The 24,445-nt window shown below is 29.3% G+C and overlaps 1 protein-coding gene across 2 annotated transcripts in view; it reads right to left on the bottom strand.

Annotated features, from left to right (window-relative positions):
- LOC124490663 (tyrosine-protein kinase transmembrane receptor Ror) overlaps positions 1-24,445 on the bottom strand; it is a 68,468-nt gene that overhangs the window by 1,337 nt on the left and 42,686 nt on the right. Inside the window, exons 2-8 of one of the 2 annotated variants that reach the window (XM_047053200.2) lie at positions 23,913-24,021; positions 23,772-23,824; positions 23,385-23,693; positions 23,238-23,307; positions 1,704-1,989; positions 1,454-1,643; positions 50-1,382 (exon numbers count right to left, since the gene is read on the bottom strand). In XM_047053200.2, the coding sequence (XP_046909156.1) occupies positions 50-1,382; positions 1,454-1,643; positions 1,704-1,989; positions 23,238-23,307; positions 23,385-23,693; positions 23,772-23,824; positions 23,913-24,021 (2,350 nt within the window). Of the gene's footprint in view, positions 1-49; positions 1,383-1,453; positions 1,644-1,703; positions 1,990-2,051; positions 2,537-23,237; positions 23,308-23,384; positions 23,694-23,771; positions 23,825-23,912; positions 24,022-24,445 lie in introns of those variants that run through there. The other variant, XM_047053201.2, reaches the window with a different exon arrangement.

Genomic DNA, 24,445 nt, shown 5'->3' with positions numbered 1-24,445 from the left:
AAAGAATGGATTAATTATAGTAATGAAAATTTGAGAAAAAAAAGCTTACCGAACAGGCAGCAATGATTTTGATTGAACACGATAATAATCACTTGAATAGATATCTCGTGATAATCCGAAATCAGAAATTTTTACAGTCAAATGTTCACCAACTAAACAATTTCTAGCGGCTAAATCTCGATGTACATAATGATGTCCAGATAAATATTCCATACCAGCTGCAATTTGTGTGGCAATATGAAGACAATCCGAAATGTCCAATATTTCCGATGGATCAACAGTGATATCAGTTACCGGTGCATTAGGTCCATGGATAACTAAATATTCATGTAGATCACCTTTTCTCATATATTCAAAAAGCATACACATTGGTTCTTCTTGAAAACAAACACCCAACAAACAAACAATATTTGGATGTTGTAATTCGGCCATTAAATCGGCTTCACGACGAAAATCTTGTTTAGTTTTTAATGAAGAATTTTCTTTCAATGTTTTTATGGCTATCGGTACAATCAATGGACCACCATTGGTCATCAATAATTCACCACGATAAACTTTTCCAAATGCACCTTCACCTAATTCTTGTATGAAACGAATAGTAGACATTGGATATTCAGTCGGTGTTCGGCCAGAATGGACACGACCACCACCACTTGAAGATCCATTTGATGATGATGAACTTGAAATTGGATGTTGAATATCACCAGTATTCGGATGACTATGTTGACTTTGATTATAATGACTTTGTGGTAATAATGCATTCATTTCGACACTATTTCCACCATGTTCAATATTATATCCACGGAGACTTCGATTCATTTGATTATTATTATTATTACTATTATTACTACAGCTACTATTCGATGTTAACGAAGTTGTTACACCATTTGATTTAGTTGGTGCACCAGTACTACTATTGAATGAACTTAATAGGCCAACATTGGTACCACCACCATTAAGAAATCCATTCAATTTTCCATTCAATGAATTTGAACCGGCCAGAATCGTATGTTTATGATGATGATCTTCAAGTAATGCTCGATTCCTTCGTGCAACAATTCTTCGTCGTCGTATACAACATACACAGACCAAAACAATGAATAATATCAACGCACAAACGACCGGTGAAATTATATAAAACCATAAATATTGATCAAAACATTTGGGTATGTCACAAAATTCTTTACGAAAATCATGTACATAACACCATGGCTGTTCTTCACGGCCACCCGGATTACGACAATAATTATGGCCAGTAAGTTCAGGATATTCAGATGTACGTAAAAAAATTTGCTGACTCCAATATAAACATTTGGCTCCGGATTGTGTTTGCGAAGCTGTTCCACGATATGATTGACCACGATCATTGTAACAATTATGATCTATTGATTGTTATTGTCGAAAAAAATCATGAATTAGAAATGATTATGTTTAACAACAACAAATTACAAACCATGAGCTACTGGCATTGTATTCGGAATACCAAGACGTACACAACGTTGACCTTCATGAGAACCAATCGATGGTAGATCATCACATTCTGGTAAAATATCCTGATGACCAATCAATGGATGTTTTTTGGCGATTGCATATTCCATATGACAAATATTATTCTCCAACATTTCACATTCATCACGACAGACCTGGAAATAATTGTTTTTTCTTATTTCAATTGAATTCAAATTAATTAATTAATAACATACCTTTCGTGGATGTGGATGTGGAAATGTATCATCACATAATGAAAATACATGAAAACAAAGCGATGATATTGCATAACGATGACATTGTAATGATACATCTGGTGAATGTACAATAACATTGAATGCAGCCAATAATTTATTATCCATAATTTGTTGCCAATATTCATTACGAACATAAATGGTACGATTCTGTAGAAATTGTGAACAAGCTGAACCACGATATGGTTGACACATGCCTGGACCATCTAATAATAATTCTTTTGAATCAATATTTGGAATGGCAAAACTGTTCAATTGGAACAAAAAAAAATTAGCAAAATTAATCAAGTGAACTCAATATAAAAAAACCTATTATTATGCGAAAGCGCCAATAATTGTGTCATATTGTTGAGCAATTTTATGGTAGAAATATTGAAATTTTCCATATTAAACAATGGAGAATTTATTTGTTCAAAAGCCATTATACTATTAAAATGAACCACAGTGAATAATGTAAACAAAATGATGAAATGTATCAATTGTTTAAAAATCGCCATGTTGAAAAGAACAGATTATTACACACACACACACACACACACAAACTGGAAGCCAAAATTTCAATGTTAAGAATTTCCTGTCATTAGGATTTCTTTACAACAATGGTGAAAATGATGTTCATTTTTTATTTAATATAACCAAGCTCTTAACAAAAGAAGAATACAATTGCAATTGAGGGAGGACATGACGCATGAGTTGTAAAAAAAAATCCGGGCGTTATGTGTATATGTGTGTGTATTATTTTGGATCATTGCGCGCAAACACAAATAGTAAAGGGCGATGTCCATTGAATCATTTATTGTCCGGGTAGAGTTGTCTAGTGTGAATGAAATTGAAACATGAATGGAACGTTTTTCCGAATGCAAGTGCTGACATCTGATTTTTTGGATTAACAAAACAAACATAAAATGAAAAAAAAAATTCGTTCGATCGTTCGATCGATCGATTTTTCCAAAAATTGTGTAGAAAATAATAAATTTAATAATTTGTCTCAATAAAAAAAAATTGAAAATTGAAAAAAAAGTGAAAAGAATTTGTTTTATTGTCCACGATTGATGAAAATTACAACAACAACAACAACAAACAACAACAACAAAAACGACGACGGACGATAAAAAGTTTTACAATGACAATGGGACAAGAATTTTGAAAAGAAATAAAAAAAAAAATAAAATCAAAGCCAACCAAAGTTTGGTTGGTTGGTGTTGAGTATTGGCCATTTTTCATTTGGTTCTATCTTTTTTTTCACATTTTACACAAATGGTTCGTAAAATTGTGTCGATTTTTGGATCGATTTTAGTAACATAACGTTGATTGAATTACTGAACACACACACACATTTATTCTGTGTTAAGCTAGTGTATTGGTGGACATTTTTTCATTCATTCATTCATTCACTGGATCAAATCCACAGTGAAAAGTGAATTGAATTTAAGTAAAAAAAAAATTGTCTCTTTTTTTCTGTCAAATGAATTGATCATCTAAAATTGAGTCAAGAATTTTGAAATGTAAATCAAATCAACAACAACAACAACAACAACAAAAATAATGATAAATCCCAATCGCAAAAAAAGAAGAAGAAGAATAACGCAGAGAGCCAACGCAGAGATATGGAATTTTTTTTTTTTGACAATTTGTTGAAAAAAAATAAGGGATTTACAGTGTAAATATTTTCTGTTCTTGCTACATGATTAGGGGAAGTAGGATGAAGAAATCGAAAATCAATTCAAGAAAATTTAATCAAATGGAGACAAAAAAAAACATGAAGAAGAAGAAGATGTTAAAGCAAATTTCATCATCGGTTTTTTCCTGTTCTTTTTTTTCATTTGGATCGAAAATGAAAACCAATTAAAGTAATGACATTTTCTTTTGATTTTCAGTTTCTCTCTCTCCGATAAATGAGTATCATTAACACACATGGTCATTTTTTTTGTGCGTTGTGTGTGTGCGTGTATTTAATCCGTTCATTCATCGAATAAAAACGTGGCAAGAACGAGAGACTGATATATTATATTGATTTTATTGGCCATTCAAACATACAAACAATGATACTATGAAACGATTGATTGGAAAGATTCGAAATTCGAATGACTTTGGATCAGTTTAGCTGAAGCGAGATGTCATTTTAGCCCCATAGTAATATTTTTTTTTTTTTTTTTTGTAATGTTTTATAACTCGTATGTTTTTGTGTGACAAACCAAACCAAACAAAACAAAACAAAGAAAAAAAACTTTTACGACATCGATATGTTAATAAGTGACGATGATGACATAACACCAACACCAAACAGATGAATCGATCTAAAACACAACAAGAGAACAACAACAACAACAACCAGACAGAGAAAAAAAATGGGTAACAATTTAACCAAACAATTGATAGCTAAGGGAGGATCGCCATCATCGCCATCATCATCATCATCAAAGATTCAATGAAAATTGCCATTGCAATATAAAAAGTTTTTTTTTTCGCAAATAACGACGACAATGATGATGATGATGAAAAAGCTAAATGAATATTACAGCAAAAGTGTAAATGAGTTGCCATCACCATCATCATCACGATCATGACATCATCATCATCATCATCAAGTCATGGTCCAAAACAATGAGAAAACATGACCAGAATTTTATGGCATTTTTTTGCGACATATTATATTTGTGTATGTCTGTTGTTTAGAAACACACACACACACACACACACACACACACACACAGACAGAATTACACACAGAAAAAAAGTCATCTCGAATTCTCGAGAATCGAATCGAATACACACACACATATATAACGAAACGAAACGACAGACAAAAGAAAAGAAACAGAGAAAAATTTAAAATTGAAACGGAAATACAAATTGAAATTGAAATTGAATATGGCAAAAAAAAAATGAAACAAAATTTTCGAATCATTTATGATTTCATATTTTGCATTAAACTAATGAAATGATATTGGCAGAAGATGAGGAAAAAAATACACTGTCATTTATAGTGAGCAAAAAAAAAAATGATGGATCGATTTTGTCTACATACCCCAAATAGCTCAAATGCTGCTGTCATAATCTTCAACTCGATTGATTTCGTTTGGAGAAAAAAAAATCTTGGTTTTTCCTCGTTTGTTTCCTTTCCATTGATTGAAATAATGTTTCTATTCAGTGGAACGATTCATATTTCCTTTTGTTTTAAAATTTCATTTTCATTTTCATTTTTCTTTATTTTTTTTTTTTTTTCTTTGTCATTTGATTCATAATTCAGATGATGATAATTGAAATCTATGCTGAAACGGATGCTTGTGTAGAATGCAATTGCTTGGAACGAAAAAAAAAATTTGACCGGAAATTTTTCATTCTTAACTTGAGAATTTAAAATGAAATGAAGTTATGAAAAAGGGGGCGAAAAATCAGGAAACAAAACTGTTATTGTCTCCATAAGGTGTCAAATAATCTTGACATTTATTATCATCATCATCATCATCATCATCGATAACAACGACAATCGAATCATTCATCAAATATCTTTAGATGTATGATCAACGCCAATTTTTTTTTCTCAATACAAATTGCTGGATCAGAATTGAAAGTAACGAGAGAGAGAAGCATATCATACAACGCGGCACGTGACAATCATCAATAATTCATTCATTTTTTTTCCTTGCAAACCAGAACCCAAACCAAAGAATGAATGAATGAATGTCCACCGCCAGGATAATGGTTCCCGGGTATCCAATAGTGGAATGAACTAGTCTCACTCACTAGTGAGACTAGTTGTCTGTGTTAATAATATGAATAGCTAATGAAGAAGAATTGTATTTTTATTCTTAACTAACTAAAATGAACAATCAATCAAATATCAAATTGAAAGTAATGGAATCCGATATATATATGATGTTATGAATTCCGGATGCTACCGTATTTTTCAAGTATTGTGTGATAGAATAACAAAACTGTCAGAATGATTGACCAAAAAAAACAAGAGAATCCATTAGAAAGTTGCCCACTAGCCACTGTTTTTAGCAATAATAATCATGATGATAATTCCAATTGAAGAATTTTTCGTTTTTCTTACTTTTAATGTTGGCCATAATTCTGTATGGCCATTCGATTGATTTAGGTTGTCACAAATTCCAGAACGAACAAAAAGCAAGAATTCATTCTTAGATTAATGACTGACTACCGATCTTCCTTTTTTTGTTTGCCATATAAATTATTTAATTGATAATAAAATGACAACCAAAAAAAAGGAAGAAAGAATAAAAGAAGAACAAAAGAAGAACAAAAGTTTGAAAAGAAAGACCAGCGAAAAAAAAGGCGATAAAAATTAATAATGATTAGAGAAAATCATCATCATCATCATCAGAAAAAACTTTACGGAAATCTATTATTAAGAAATCTTTGGCGTTTGGTTATTACTGAAAAATGAGAATGAATATTACGTTATAGCTAATTTCATTTTCATTTTCATTTATGTTTTGATCCATGATTATAATCAATTATTATTGTACAAGCAGCACATAGCATGAAAGTGGCCGGATTTTATTTTTGAAACCAAATGAAAAGAAAACCATGAAAATGTTTCAAAATGCTGCTTAACAATTCTGAAATCACATTCATTCGAATATTCACGAAACAAAGACGAAAAATTTTTTTTGTTTTCTGGTGACAAATAATTGTAAACATTGTATTCTATGCATTGTATATTGTGATTGAAAACACAAAAACGTAACATCAAAACTTTTTGTTCCATTTGGACAAAATTTCTTCATTGTCTCCCGGTTTTATATTGATGGACAAAAGATGTGAAAAAAAAATAATTGACACAACCACCAAGAACATTGTTTCATAAATTATACAAAGGCGATAGAGAGATATGAAAAGGTTCCAGAATTTCAAACATTTCAAATGTTTTTTATTTCTCTGATTAAAAAAAAATTCGTTGTTATCATTGTTTTTTTTTTGATATTCTACCAGAATAAATTCCATAATCATCATAACAATTGTCATTTGAAAAAAAGTAGGAAATATGAAAAAAAACGAAATTCTTGAGACCAAGAGAGAAAGAGAAAATTCTAACTTTTCTCAATTCTTTACATTGAATCGATGAATGTGAAATCAAAAAAAAAAAAGAATGGATTAAAATTCTTTCCTGTGAAGAGGAAAAAAAAATTCAATTTAAAACTGAAAAGAAAATGGAAAATGAAATGATGTGTGTGTGCCCATATTGAAAATTTAAATTTTGAATTAAATTATAATAATAATCAATAATAAAGTGTGTGTGTGTGTGTATATAGTCGTTGGAATAAGATTCAAATGGATTGAAAAGGAAAAAAATATTTTCATTTCAGAATTGGAAAACATATGGCCAATATAAGAATCTGAATGGGAATTTCATTCGGGTTTTTTTTAAATTTTCCATACACACAGATTATTGTTATTATAAATGGATGGATGGATGATTGAAAAAAAAACATTTAAAAACAGAAGAGAGGACAAACATACACATTCATCTCATCTTTCACAATCCAATTTTTTCTATTGGTTTCCCACTTCCCCCATACACACACACACAGTCGATTTTTCAACGAGATTCAGATCATAATCAAATGATGATGACTATGAAATGATAACAAGGAAAAAGATTCGACAACAACAACAGCGACAGCAGCAGCAGAAGCGATTAATTACATCATGATCGAATTGGTTTCGGTTTTTTAATTAATTTTTTTTTGTCCAATTTAATATTTTTTTTACCGTCAACATTCACTGGTAAGTAACCAAAAAAAAAAAAAAAAAAACAGAAGCAACAAAGATTTTTGTTCGGTAGTAGAAAAAAAACTGGATTTTCTGGTTGGCCACACGATCTTTGTATGGTTCTCGGGTTGTTTTTTTTTCCTATTTTTTTTTCTTGGTGAAAAATGAAACCCCTGAATGAATGAATAAGCACATAGCTTCATACAAGTTTAATCCATCATATTTTTTTCAATCGAGCATCTTTCTCACTGCTGCTCCATGATGATGATATGATAGTTTTTCTTGCTACCTCCCTCCAACCACCCCCCCCAAAAAAAAAGAAAAATTATGTCATTTGATTTGGCATAGGGTAAATATTTATGGTATATATATGGAACCCACTATCTTGAATCTCAAATTTCAAATACATTTTCAATGTTGTTGTTGTTGTTGTTTTTGTTGTTGTTGTTGTTGTTTATCATTCTTTGGTTCATTCGATAAATGAGAGAATGAGATTTAACTTTTTTTTCCATAAAAAAAATAGATAGCTAGATGATGAAGAGATATGTGGTTCAAATTTTTAGAAATTCGATGAGAAAAAAAATAAATATGAAAATTATTCTATACCATGAAGAAAAATTTTTCTGGACAAAATTGCTATGAAAATAAATGAAAAAATGTACATAAAATTTTTGTTATATTATTGTATTGTGTAAATATGATATATATCGAGAATGATTATCATCATCATCAATTATGAATTTTCTGCTTACGCCCCCCGCCCCGTTCTTTTTTTTCCAATATTCTAGTAGTATATATGTGGGTATATACAAAATGAATTCCGTATGCATCCATCCATCCACCCATCCATTTACCTTGGTATTTTAATGGCAACTTTTTTTTTTGCTGGAACAACTCGAAACGACGACGACGATGATGATGATGATGATGGAAACAGAATGAAAAGTCGAATTCGGGGACCAGAATGTCTCTGGAGACAATTTTTACATTGCAGCATACAAACAATATCAAAAAGTTGGTTTTTTTTTTGATTTTTGATTTCGTTCCTCATATAAGAATCATATAATATATCGATATATAGACTGTGAATATTTTACAAACATACACACACACACACACACACACCAACTTTGTGTGGTATGTATCAATGAAAAAAAAAAAAATCTTTCAATCTTTTTTTTCTGCAAAGTTTTTTCCAGAATGAATAGATCGAACCATACACTTGAACAACAACAACAACAACAACAGGGGAGACAAAGAAGAAAAAACTTTTTCCACTTTTTCATTTTAAATAATGATAACTTTATTCGTTAAACAACAACAACAACAACAACAACAAAAAACTCAATTTTTCATGATAAAATTTTCTTTTCGTTCTCTGTGTGTGTGTGAATTTAAATTGAAGTTTAGTTTACTGGTACAAACTTGTCTTGCTGCCACTTGTGTCTGTATTTATTCTTTGTTTTGTGAATGTTTTCTTTTTTTTTTTAATTTAAAACGAACGAAGAATCCGATTATCGAATATGATGAGGATGAATGAAAATTTGTCAATAAATGAGAATGAAATGAATTGAGTTGTACATAAAGTACAGTAGTGTATATGTGCAATAAGGTTCCATGAACAGCGATGATGATGATGTTGATGTATTTAAAGCATGATAAATTAATTTGGATCCACTTAGTATCATCCTGATGATGATGATGATGAACAGAAGAAGAAGTGGAAGTGGAAATGTTTTATAATCATTTTGGAAAGTCTAAGTGTGTGTGTGTGTGTATCCATATCTTACTAATTGACTCAAATACAAATTTGATGACATTCATGATGACACTTGTAGTAGACAAAACCAAACTGAAACCAATCCAAACCGAAAAAAAAATATTGAACAAGATAAATGCATTTACCGTTCTATATACACACTCACACACACACACAAGTGGAAAATCAAATTTTCTCATTTCTACAGAATGGCGAATTGATCCATCATCATCATCAACATACAAACATCAGCCAAAAGGAAAAAAAAGTTAAAGTCGACAATCCGGATACTTTGAAAAAATTAATTGAAATGTACATTTCTTGTGTTGAGATAATTTTTTTTTCGTTTTTTTCGTTTTTTTTTAATTAAACATATCAAACCATTTTCCATCTTTTAATGAACAAAAAAAATAAACATAGCAGCAGCAGCCGTATTAGCAGTTGTTGTAGTGGTCGGCCAAAAGTAAAGAAAATGATGATGATGAAGACTTTAAAATCGTAAAATAATTACCTATATATACAACAACAACACACACACATACACACAACCAAATTATCAATTAGATTAAATTTAATTTCTTTTTCTTCATCGTCGTCTTCTTTAAAGTTTTAGTCTTAGTCACAAAATAAGTCAGTGAAATGGTTACCAAAAAAAAAAAAGATAAGTAAATAACCGAGCTATGGGTGAAGAAATTCTTGCTTTTTTCTTCTTGTTTTTTTTGTCCAATAATAATAAAAAATTTTCCATTTTACAGAGTGACGCGTGACTATCTTGTCTATGGCATCAAATCAATGATGGTAGCGATGTTTTTTTTTTTTTTTTTTTTTTTTTTTTGAATTTTGATTGACTTGACAAAGAAAAAAAAATTTCCTTCCTGGATCATTCATTCATTTTCAGTCATTATTACAAATTAGTAATGAGAACCTTGACCGATCAATGATGATGATGATGATGATGATGGTCATCATATTGAAATTTATGAAAATTGTCCATATATAAAATAAAAACATTCATAAAATACGTAAAATTTATGATTCAAACTTCAATGATCATCATTTTCATGTATTTTAATCACCAACACCGACATTATCATCAGCATAATTATAATCATAATGAGGATGATGATCATGATGATGATGAAAAAAAAGGAAGAAAATACATGGATATTTGATGTAAAATTAATCCAATTTTTTTTATGTCCGTTATTACTGCATTCTTTAAAGACCAGCCGAGAGAGAGAGAGAGAAAAAAAACATCTCAGCTGAGGAGCTGAGGAGTAAAAAAAAATTTACATCATAAAAAATAAACCTAAGAAACAACCAGTAGAAAAAAAAATTAAATGAATAAACCAAACTTTTTTTGTTTTTTTTTTTTTTTGGTTTTGTTTCATAATATACATACACATTATTAGGAAAGCTTACTTGTTGTTTTAATTAATGTATATGTATGTAATATAAATGGCCATTATTATTATCGTCATTATCATTGGTTAGTTGATTCGAGGTTTCTTTTTGTTTTCCCCACTATCTTTCTAGCTCCATACACACACACACACACACACACAGATATATGATACTTTTACATTGGATATAAAAAGCTTATGGAACCAGAAAAAAAAGACACTAGATAGATACATAGATGGATAGACCACCACCACCACCATCATCATCAGACAAAACAAAACAAAGGATTCTATACGCATTTGTTTGGCATCATCATCATCATCATCATCATTATAATGATGATGAAAACATCCCATTTTTTTGGCACGATTTCCGTTTCCATTGAATAACAAAAAAAAAATGAAATGAAAGAGTTTATTCGCAAAAAAAAGCTTGAACCATAATCATCATCATCATCATCATCAATGGCAGCAGTAAACATCAATCGTTGGAAATTTTTTTTTTATGATGATTCTCATTATCATCATGATGATGATCATCATCATTATTATTGGTGGCTAGAAAAACAAAACAAAAAAAATGATAGATATTTGTATTGGAAGCCATTTCGTTATTTGGCTTCCATTTTTTTTTGTGTTTTTATAATAAACTCAATAATCGGTTTACGATATACACACACAAATATCTAGGGATAAAAATACAGACATCATTCAGTATCATCATCATCATCATCATCGATAATCGATCGGACCCGAGAGGATGACGACTACTACTACTACTACTCAATGTCTATGTCTTTTTTTTCATTTCAAAATCAATAGCCAAAAAAAAAAATTCGGGTCCACACATCAAAATCAAAAAAAAAAAAAAAAAAAAAAAAAAAAAAAAAAACGTGGACGCCATTATAATAATTTTTTTTAACGAAAAAAAAAAAAAAAAAAAAGTCAGCCATTTCTACACACACACACACACAGAGAAAAAGTCCAAAATCTGTGTGTATCATTCATTCATCTATGAAAAAAAAGTGACTTAGAAATGAAATTCGTTTACAGCAACAACAACAACAACAACAAACGACGTTTGATATTTGCCCATCCACGGGGATCATATCAAATATAATGATCATAATTATCATTAACTCAGAATTCTGTGTGTGTGTGTGTCTTGCGTTCTGGTTTTTTTTTGTTTTGAATCCAGAATTTAGTGCCCAAAAAAAAATAAAAAGAAAGATTGATTGTTGTGTGTGTGTGTGTTCACTTTAATAACGACTGATGATGAACACACACACACACAACACAGCAGCAGCAGCTTTATCAAGAGAGCAAAAAAAAAAGAATGGCGCCCAATGAGAGAGAGAGAGAGAAAAAAATAGAGATGAAGAATCACTAACAACATACGGGCTTTAAATGAGTGAAACGACGATTTATATCATCATCATCATCATTTTTTTCACTAATAACATTTTCTTATGGACATACGACAAGATCATCATTATTATTATTTGAATTGGAACTTGAAGTAAAATGAAAAATATAAACATATAATATAGAACAAGAATAATCATAATGATAATAATATGTGATTCTTACCAATCGATCTAAGTGAATGAATGAGCGATTCTGATTTTTGTGTGATTGTATAAGAATAAAACGTAATAAACAAGATAAGCTCCTTTTTTTTCTTGATGATGATGATTTCAAGAATAAAATCCCGTTACATTCATCGTACAAGATGATGATGATGATCAGAACCGATAACGATTCGTGTGTATTGGAATCTTTGAGATTTTTTTTTTTTTTTTTTGCTAGTCCGATTAATCAGTAAACTAAAAAGATTATGTTGATGATGATGATGATGATTATTCAAGTTGATAAAGACCTGAATGTGTACGATACACGCACACAAACGCACACCTAAACTAAAAATTCTAATTAGAATTTGCAATTAGAGATTTTAATCATCATCATCATCTTAAGTTGCCCGTTTTCTGTTTTCTTTTTTTTTTGGCATTCTGCAATGATGAACTCGATTTTAACTCGTTTTAATTCGGGTGCAATTTTTTTCCTCGCTTTCAGTCCATTTTGTTAATCAGTGAATTGGACATAGGTAAAAGGTAACAAAAAAAAAAACGTAGAAGAAATCAAATTATTTTGCATGGAATTCGATTGGCATGACAAAAAAAAAGAAAAATTTCATTTCCATTGATGATGTCCAATTATTTTGGGATTATAATCATTAAAATGATGATGATGACGATGAGTCTTGTGTATACATGATTATAGTTCCACTGTATTCCAAAAAAAAAATCCCACGACGTCCAATGAGTAGAAATAGTCTTAAAAATAAAAATTCAATGAATAAAAATAAAAATTTCAACAAAAAAAATAGTTTCCTATTCTCTAGAATTACAAAAATGCAACAGAATCTATCGAATGAATCAAACGAACGAATAAACGACGAAAATATATTCTTTGCCAATTAAATTCGGATTAAAATTGGCACAACAGAAACAAACAGTCAAATGAAAGAATAAAAAAAAAAAATTTACAAACAGACAAACAAACAAACGATCCACGATTAACCAACTTTTGTACTACTGAATTAACAACAACAACAACAACAACAACAACAACAAAAATACTACAAAACAAATGTATTTCACAAGAATTTGATATTTGCTTGAATGAATTTTCTTTTTTCTCTTTTTCTTTTTTGTTTGAAACACGAATTGCACAGAATTTTTTTTGCAAATAAAAAAAAGCTCAGAAATTGTCTTCAATCGATTGGAATAAAGTGGAAGAAAGAAAGAAAATAAAACTTTTAGACCAAAACATTTGTTATTTATTAATTGGAACAGAATCGATTCTTGTTGTTGTTGTTGCTGTTGTTTGGGTTTTTTCAATTTTACAACATTCAAAAAAAAAAAATAACCAAAAATCTGACAACAAAACAAGGAAATCCAAAGTACAAGTTTTGATTTGATTTCAAAGAATAATTTTTCTTCTTTTTTTTTTCTTTCCACGACCCCCATTGGTCATGAATTCAATGATGCATTTCAAACAACCGTGAATCGAAACAAGAAGTGGAAATCCTTTTTTTTCTTGTTGCACTTTCTCCGGGATTCCGATAGAAGAATTTCTGCCGGAATGACGACGAATGAAAACAAACAAAAAAATATACGATTGATGGACCAAACCAAACAAAATGGATGGACAACAACAAAATGATGAAAAAAAAACTTTTTTTTCCCCAATTTGTTGTTCACAACCACCACCACCATCATCTACATTACGTTATTATATAATGTTAAATGATCCATGATGATGTTGTTGTAGCTTGACAGATTCCGTATGTGTGTATTATTCATGTATACTACACACCCACACACCCTTATACATCATAAACATTGGTAGAAAGATTACATAGATGGATCATTCATATAAAATTAGAAAATGGAAAATTTATCCCATCAACATTGATTAATTAATCGATCAATTATTCAAATATTTATGGATCATAGAATGATGTTGATGATGATGATGAACAAAATAAATGAAGCAAATCGGATCTATAAAGATGTATTTCGATATTTCCGCATCTAAATCGATTTATATTATTGAGAGAGTGGAAAAACAAACAAACAAACAAATAAACAATCAATCGATCATAATCCACAAAAAAAGAATCGAAATTATCCATTATTTATGTGAATATTGGATGACCGGAAATACTTTGATGCTTCTTATGAAAAAGTGAAATTACTTTAACGAGATGGACATAATTTAGCCATAATTTTTCGAATGAATTCCACTTCCAAGCACTTGAAAACACATCACATCAAAAACAAAGAACTAGAATTTTTTTTTCATTAAAAAATTTAATAAAATTTGAAATTCTAGCAATTAATGGCCATTTAAAATTATCATTATCATCATTATTATTAATAAAAATGTCAAAATAATCTGCAAAAACTAAAATGCAGAAATTTTCCTGAACGAAATTTGCTGATGTTGTCACAAACAGTGGGGAAATTTGCCGAGAAAAATTTTTTTTGAAATGATAATTTGCATTGTATGGAAGAAAATTTTTTCTCCAAAACAAAATCCTTATTATTTATTGTCATTACAAATGGAAAAAAAACCGGCCAAGAAACAAAATTTCGCAAAAAAATTATGAAATAGGAAATGTTTCTGTTATTTGAACGAACCAGAATAATGGAATTTTTCATTTTTATTCTTTCTTCGATTATATTCTGGAAAAAATAGACAGCAAAAACAAAACAAAACAAAAAAAATGTAAATTTCCATTTTCATGCTTTTCATCTCTATTTTCAATCTGATTTTCTTTTTTTTTTTGCCATTTTTTCCATCATCATCATCATCATCGTTGTTGTTGTTGTTTTTGTTACATATTGACTCTCGAGAATCGAATCGATGAGGGAAAAAAAGCACTCATCGTCAAGAATAAGACGATGATGATGATGATGATGTTGATGATGAACGAATAAACGAAAGAACAAAGTTATATAATCAAATAATGTGCAATAAATTGAATTATTGACAATATTCACTCATTCCTTCACTTCACTCTATATACAAATATGAATAGATTGAAGACGAAAGTTGAGTTTCACAATTGCCAGCAAAAAAAAAAAGAAAGAGAAATGGAAAGAGGAAAAGAAAATCTCTCAACATTTCATAGATTGAAACATAAATCAGAATAATGATGATGATTGAATCCATACACAGACAAAAAAAAAATATGGAATCAGATTCACTAATGTATACTGTGTGTAGTTAAGTGTGAATGAATGTCCAGATTATATTCAATGAATTGAACCAACAAACGATGATGATGATGTTGATGATGATGACGATAAGGAAATTTGAGAGCTACTTGCTGAATTAGTAATACATTACATGCAACCAGAACAAATATATGTGTCTATCAAATAGAAACAAAATTCAGAATATTCTGATGTATTAATAAGTAAATAAAAACCGAATAGAAAAAGAGAGAGACAGAGACAGAGATATGATCCATATGATTATGGACAATCAAAATCATAATAAATTGACTATGGTATTCACAAGATTCTGTTAGTATCTCTGGTGTATTGTATTCTTTCTATTTTTTTCGGTTTGTTCTTCCTCACACACACACACACACACACACAGCCACCCAAGAATCATCATTGTATTCATTCTGGACGTTCTGTAGTACAATAATAATATTGTAATCGAGAATCGGAATTCCCAATGATATTGAGACGAAAATGACTACATTATATTTTCTTTCTCTCCCACCACCATCACCACCACCCCCCACCACGAAAAACAACAATCACCAAAAGAAGAAGAATATCAAAACCAAAGAAAAAGCATCTTGTACAACATTTTCATTTCTATTACCATTCAAATTCTATTCGATTCCAAGATTCTTCATTGACTCATGGATCATCATAGTATTTGTTGTTGTCGTTGTTGCTTTATTCTTTTTTTTTTGGCAACAAATAAAAAAAGAATACTGTAACGTAAAATGAATAGAATAACAAACGAACAAACATGAAATGTTTTTTTTCTTCTTTCAGCAAACAAATACCCAAACAAATAACAAGAATATTGAAAACATTAAAAAAAAAGAGAATTCAACGTGGTTCAATATAAAATTCGTATTGAATATTTTCATTCATTCAGTGAGTGAAAATGAATGAATGAATGAAAAAAAAACGAAAGAATTAGTACACACCCAGACTGTGTGTGTGTGTGTGTGTGATAATCATTATGCGCATACTAAATTTAAGTTTTTTTTTCATTCAATTCGATAAAGTTTTTTTTTCATTTTACTTTTTTTTCGATGAATGAAACCAATTGAATTCCAAAGTTTTTTTCTTGGCTGCTGTTGCTGGTTGTTGGTTCCAAAATGCAAAAATTTTAAATTATCAACGACGGAAAGAAAGCCAAGAATAATTTTTGTTTTTTATTCTACAAATTACAAGATGTTGTAAATTGTTTTTTTTTCGCACTGTACAGAATGTGTGTGTGTGTGTGATAGAAAATCTATTTGAAAATTTTTGTTGTTGTTGTTGTTGTTGTTCTGATTGATCAAAAAAACAACAACAAAAATTCCACGTTGATGTTTTTTCAAGGAATAATTTTCAAGTTATCACGTGAAAAAAAAACAAATAAATGTAAAACACATCAACAGAATCACAGAATAATAATAATAAGACGTCATGAATGAAAACAAACAAAACAAATTTTGACAAGCTTTTTTCTTCTCATCTTGTCTATGGATCATTTTTGAATCTTTGAATGAAAAAAAAAAAAATTTTTTTGACAACAACAGAATACGTTTCGTTGTTGTTGTTTTTTTTTTTTTTTAGTTCAATGGACCATTTCATAGATAGACAACTTCATTCTACTTATTATTATTATTGATCATCATCATCATCATCATCATCTCTTGAAGAGAAAAGAAAACAAAACAAAAAAAAAATAGATACAGAAATGGGAAAAAAGACTGTTTTTGAGAAAAAAAAAACTTTTTTTTTCTGTCTGTTTGAGTTGAAAGTTCATATATGTAAAAAATGAACTAATACAGTATAAAATGGGAAATGAAATGAAATGAAATGAACAACAGCAGCAGAAAAGGGAAAAAAATAATGATTTCGTGACAATTCTCATATTTTTTTTTTTGTTTTTATATTTTTTTCTTTCCATTTTTTTTGCTGTGTTGTTTCAAGTATGCCATTTTCGTTTGTGATATACACTCACACACACACACATACACAGGTCATGTGGCATTTTGAATTTCAAACTAAAAGTAGAAAAAAACAACAACACCAGAATTTTGAATGTATGTCTTGAGCAAGAAAAAAAGAAAGTTTCCAAACGATTGATTCTTAATGCCTCGTTATTTTCAATCGATATACATTGTGAATGAATACTGTGTGTGTGTGTGTGTGTGTGTATGATAGAATAGAATAGTATGTATGTATGGATGGATGGATGGATTGATTGAAGACAATCGAGACGAATCGAATAAAGAAAAAAAAATGAATTGGATAATAGGAAATATAACTAAACAAAACAATCAAACTATATCCAAACACAGAAAAACATTATCATTTTTTTTTGTCTTGATAATCAAACAATGATGATGATGATGATAAATATTTAATAACCGAATAATACCAAAAAAATAGACATTATGGAAATGGGCCACACATTTGATCCATAAATGTAATATATAAAATTATGATCGCTTATCATCAACGTTCATTATATTCGATGATTATAAAAATCATTCAATTCATTCATTCATTCATTCATTTAGTTTGATTGATATAAAAACCAATATGAACTACGAATATCGATTTGGATATGGATCAAATGGATTCAAATTACAATTTTCAATTTTCGAAACAAATTGTTACTTGTACAATACGGATTCTGCTACGTAGAATCCATTGATGTTGTCAATTCTCAATGATTGAACAATGAATAAATGGATGGATGAATGAATGGATGGATGGATAGAAAAAAAACTATGAAGTGAAGCAAATATAGAAAAAAAAATTACAACAAATAACAACAACGACAACAAATACGAGTACACAGATGTAAATAAGTGCCACTTTTATTTCAAACAGAACGAAGAGAAAGAGAGAGAGAATTTACAGAATATTATTGTTATTTAAATTACAAGCATCAAATAACACACACACACACACACACACACACACACACTGTGTGTGTTTTATTTGAAATATCAAACAAACATGATATCATGATATACCCAGTAGTAGTCATGTCATATCATTCTTATTATGGATTCTGGAGATTTTTTTTCATTCTCTCGCTCTCTCTCTCTCTCTCTCTCTCTCTCTCTATACACATACATTTATTTATCCTGTGGAAAAAATTCTGAATCCATTCTCCAAGTGGTGATTGTATCCAGGCACGAAAATCAAAAAGAATTTTTTTGCACATAGTGAAGTAGTTAGTGTGCCCAAGTCACATTGTATGTGATTGCATCCATAATAATCATAATCATTTTTCTAAACAATTTCAGTTCCTAGGACCTAGTAATAGGAATATAGCTCTTCATAATTGACAATGATTATGATGATGATGATGATGATTGCTTACATTGTTGTAGCTACAATTTGTAGTTCAACAACAACAACAACAACAACAACAACAATGAAGCCAAAGAAGAGAGAAAGAAAAAAAAACGACATTCCATTTCAGTTGTTTCAATTGTAAGTGAATGAATGAATGAATGAAAAAAAAGTTCATTTTCCATCATCATCGTACATGCATGGTTTCAATACAGAATACACACAGAACAAAAAAAAAATTCATACCGTTTTCATTTTATTATTATGATTCTTCTTCATTCTGTGTGTGTGTGTGTATTAAATGAATCGTATCGTAGTAAAAAAAAAATCCATGGGCAAATCACCACCACCACCATCATATGAATGGTGGTGGTGGTGGTGGTGGATCATCAAAAGAATAGGAATCCGAGCAACCAAAAAAAAAAAAATTCTCTTTTTCCTTGGAATCCAGATGACAACAACACAACAACAACAACAACAAATACTGAAAATCAATGAAACACACAAATGTAAATGGATTGATATTCAAATGTCTGTTTTTTTTAATCAAATTTCAAAATTGAAAAACTAAAAATCCAACTCAAATAGTCAATTCGTTCGATAAATAAATTTTCATTAAACATTTAATTGAAAATCGAACCAAATTGACCACCGCATTCATGTATTCATGTCACAATCCTGAATGAATGAAATGTAAATTTTATTTTACAATCAAAAATGGACAATGGACCAAAAAAAAAATAGGCACACACACACAGAGAAAAAAAATCACATCATTGAATGGGTGAATGTAATGATATTTTGAATAATCAATCAATGAAACTAAATAAAAAAAAGAAATCGACTCATAAAACTGAAGAAATAAAATCTACAAACGCACACACAAACACACAGACACACAGACGTACACAACACGATAAATCGATTCGATCAATTGACAATCATAAATTGTAGAATTGTGTGTGTGTGTGTATAAAAAATAACTCTACATTTACAAAACACTTTTAATGATGATGATGATCTTTGAGAAATGATAATAATCATGATAGCTAGATAGACAGGATAATAAATTACATGATCTAGAAACGAAAAAGGCAAAAAAAAAATTATTATTGAACAAAACGTTATCATTAAGTCAATTATGAACAACAGCAGCAACAAATCGAATTCTTCAAAAGGAAAGAAAAGTGTTAATAACTACCATAATAATCATCATCATCATCAAGAAAATCATTTCAAAATAACACCCAATTTGACTTTTCATCCATTTTTGTAGTGCATTTCATTCGTTTTTTTTTTGCTGTTCATCAGAATAAATTGCCATTTTTTTTGTTCTCATTCTGTTTCTGTTATTTTTTTTTTTTCTATCAAAATGAAAAAGAGAAAGAGAAAGAGAAAAACGAAATTGAAATAATCATCGATTCGTATCGTATCAATTATTAGATTCCATCACCATCATCATCATCTTCATCGTCAATGATCAATGGTTAGATAAAGTTATTTCCGGAGAAATCATTTTTCTTCTTTTCTGAAACAAAAAAAAAATTTTCAACTTTAAAAAATCATCTTTAAAATGAATTCATGAAAAATAAAAATTTGGAACAAGGCTGACAATGGGCGTCAAAAAAAAAAAATTTCCACCATCATCATCATGTGATTGAAAATCTAATAGAATTCAACGAATTTCAAATGGACAAAAATAGAATCCATGATGTATTTCTATGTGCCGTTTTTTTTTGTTTGCTGTAAGATGAAAATTTTCCATTTTCAATTGTCACCAATTTGAATGGACAAAATTGAATCAGAATTAAGACGAGAGCGAAAAAAAAATGTTGCTGATTGATTTTCAAGAAAGAACCAAAAAAAAAAAAAAAGTAAAATGAATTGCTCAATGTTCGGGTGTGTATGTTGAAGAAAATATAAGAAAAAAAAATGATGGTGGATAGTAGTAAAATCCCAAATGAATCGGTACTGTTTTTCTGGGTCGGGCGTCATTTGTTGTCAAAGCTAACGAATACATCACCACCACCACCACCATTATACAGACATAAAAAAAACCTATTTTAATTATCCACAGACACAAACAAACCAAAAACTCTACAACAAACAACAATAATAAGGATCTAATCGTAGAAAATTTATTATATGGACAGCTTGAAAATAATGAAACAAAAATGGGAAAAGGAAACCAAAAAGAACTAAACGAAAAAAAAAACCAAAATAAAAGACCAAAAATGATTGAGAAAATTAATTGTACACCATATATTAACCTAAACTAATATGTAGAGCTGCTGAAAACATTTTGTTATAAAATATCCATGTGTTTTGGCAACAAGAATTTGGCATTAAACATCTTTTCTTCGCACTATCAATTCTGGTTCTGGTGATTTTTTTTGCCAATAAATTTTGAAAAAAAATTCAATTAAAAATTCAATCAATTAATTAATTAATTAATTAATTAAAACAACATCAAGACATCATCATTATTGTTCATTGAAAAAAAGTGTGTCAAAAATTGTGTTTTATGTGCGGTTTTTTTTTGTTTCATATTGATCCAATCAAATTGTGATTATCTCTATCTATTAAAAACAATTTGATCGATCAATCAATCAATACAACACTATTTATTGGATTTATATAATCATCGATCGATTTCCGGTCGATATGTGTTTGTTTTTTGTTTGTTTTCGATCGACAAATTTACACATGCATTTGATATAAGTTAAAACCAAGATGTAAATTTTTTTTTTTTTTTTTGGGATTATCATATAATCTCGGTTCCATCATCAAAATAAATTAGCCGAACAAGATGATATGATGAGAAAAAAAAGTCATTTTCTTACATCGAGAAAAAAAAAGATGATATCCACATAGCCGGATAAAATGAGTGGATTAAAAAGCCCTAAAGGCTTACTTATTAAGTGTTTACGAAAAAAAAAATAGAAAAATTTTTTTTTCTTTTGGTCGATAAAGAAAAAAGATAAGGCAGAACAGGCAGCAAAAAAACAAAATCGGATTAAACAACTCAAAGAAAGATGTGTCCAGCCATCATTTCCATATACATAAATTCCGTATAAAATTATCAATTATCATCCAGTAAAAAAAGAGAGAGAGAGAGAGAGAAAGAAATTAATTTTTCTGTGCAACCAATTTAACATCGAAGATTGTTGGAACAAAATTAATTTAGGGTTACCATAATTTTTTTTTCCTAATCAGGTCAACGAGAAAAAGATGGAAAAAAGTAGCCAAAAAAAAAAAACAGAAAATTCCAATGAATAACAGCTGTTAACAATATATAATTATGTTTGGCAATTAGAATATTCAATAAGAATCGATAATTTCACAATATATTCTTGATTCAAATTGTTCATTAATCCAATTTTGTTCATTCATGTTAATCCAATGAATTTAAACTGTTGACATGTAAACAATTTAGGAATAAATCATATAAAATTGTGTAAAATGTTCACAACTTGGAATCAACTTTGCTTATCACATCAAAAAAAAAACTCACTCTCTACTTATATAATAAAAAACTATTGAATCATATCAATCAATCAACCAATCAATCAATCGATCATAATGGAAGAAAAAAAATCCGTCTCTGTCACCAAAAGCAAAACAGTTGAAACCACTGATGATGATTGTATTATTACAACAACTGTAACCAATGTTAATGTTGAATATGAAATTGAAGTTGATGATGAATTAATGGAACAATTAACTAATCAATATGGTGAATGTGATATTGAAACTATTATTCAAGGACGTGCAATTATGGCTTCTCGTAGTATTGTCGATACTGATGCCGATGTTGCTGCTACTCTACTACTACTGATACTGCTGTTAATGCTATTGCTAATGCTGCTAATGATGCTGATCATATTGCAATTGAAATGAATGATGATTTGAATGATACAAACAATAATGATCAACAAAAAAGTTATATTGAACGTTACCAAGAAATGGATTTTAGTGATGAATATGATGATTTTGTTATCATAAGTCAAATTGAAGATCCACCAACAACACAACAACAACAACAACAGATAATAATGCTGATGGCAATGATAAAAAATTGATTATAAAAAATTATGAACAAAAACCATGGTGGCATATTGATAATTTTTTGGATATATTTGAAACTGTGTTTGCATTCTGTTTTTATTTAATCTTGATTATCATTGAGCTTTTCAGATCATTGATTAGAAAAGTACGCAATTAACAACATTATCGAATACAATTTTTATATGAAAAAAAAATCATGGCTATAAAGAGAGTGATTCTAATGAAGAGTGTTCATCGTGTTTAAGAAGAAAAGAATCATTGAATCTTAATATACTTTAATCTATGTTTTTAAATATTCAGAATTTTTATTATTATTAAAATTCTTTAATTATTGCTTAATTGTCATTGCAGGCGCAATCAATCAATCATAAATTCATTAACCACCACCAACACCTACCTGGATTCCATAATCGAATCGGATGATGAAAATTGTGGATTATTCAGATTATTATTTTGATGTACAATATCTATATTTTTTTTGTGTGTGTGGAAGAAAAAAAATCAGAGAAAAAATCAATTTTTTTCAGGTAAAAAAAAAACTTACAAGTTTTCACCACTAATACACCGGTCGATTCAATAGTCATAAAACCATTGGTGGCTTCACATTTATAATAGCCAGAATCATGTGTATCCAAACGTTTGATAACCAAACGTGCCCTAATACGATCTGGTTGTATTTTTGTTGATTTTGTTGTTATCTTTCCTGGTTCAATTTCAATTGGTGCTTCATTTTTATACCAAAATACTTTTAATTTTGGTATACCACTGAATTCACATTTTAATCGTACATCTTCACCACTTTCTTTTGTTAAATTTGTCAATGGTTTTTCTATACGTAGATAATATTGTGTACCTATGACGAGATAAATTAATATTGATTATATATCATTATTATGTATTTATTTATTTTGTTTTTTTTTGTTTATATTACCATTTTCCGAAATATTGGGCGTTGGCGGTGTCGATGAATGTTCATTATCATCACTGTTTATATTATATAATAATATTTGAACAAAATAAAACAAAAATTAAACTCATAGAATCGTCTAGAATATGGTGAAAATACACTTACTAGGACAAATCATCATTCAAATCAAAATCTTCGTCCATATCTTCCGGGTCAGCTTCATCAACATCGGCCGGTTCCGGTGGTGAAAGTATTACATCATCAGCATGAAATACTGTTGAAAAAAATAAATGAATCATGATTAATAATTTATATTATTTAACAAGAATTGAAAATGAAGTGAAATGGATGCTTGCCATCGCTGCTTCTACCGATGATGATGATGATGATGATCATCATTTTGTATAGCTTGAAGCTCGACAGTAGAAACAACGAGAATTACAAAGGAAAAAAAAATTTTTTTTTGTCATCATCCTGATGATGATGATGATGAAAGTAAATAGCTTCTAGGCTTCAAACAACATACATACATTCACTAATTGATTGAACAATTTTTTTTTCATGAATTCATATCCGAAATCAATTGAAAAACAGAACAGAACTGATCAGTAGTGATTCATTTTGATACTTTTTTCAGTTTTTTCTTGATTCAAATAACAAACATGTGAATATTGTTTTTACACGACAAATGAATGAAT

The sequence above is a fragment of the Dermatophagoides farinae genome, chromosome 10 (genome assembly GCF_024713945.1).
Source record: "Dermatophagoides farinae isolate YC_2012a chromosome 10, ASM2471394v1, whole genome shotgun sequence".
In the NCBI taxonomy this organism is placed as follows: domain Eukaryota; kingdom Metazoa; phylum Arthropoda; class Arachnida; order Sarcoptiformes; family Pyroglyphidae; genus Dermatophagoides; species Dermatophagoides farinae.
Note: the sequence above shows the minus strand (reverse complement) of the source record. Positions and strands in the feature narration are given on the sequence as shown.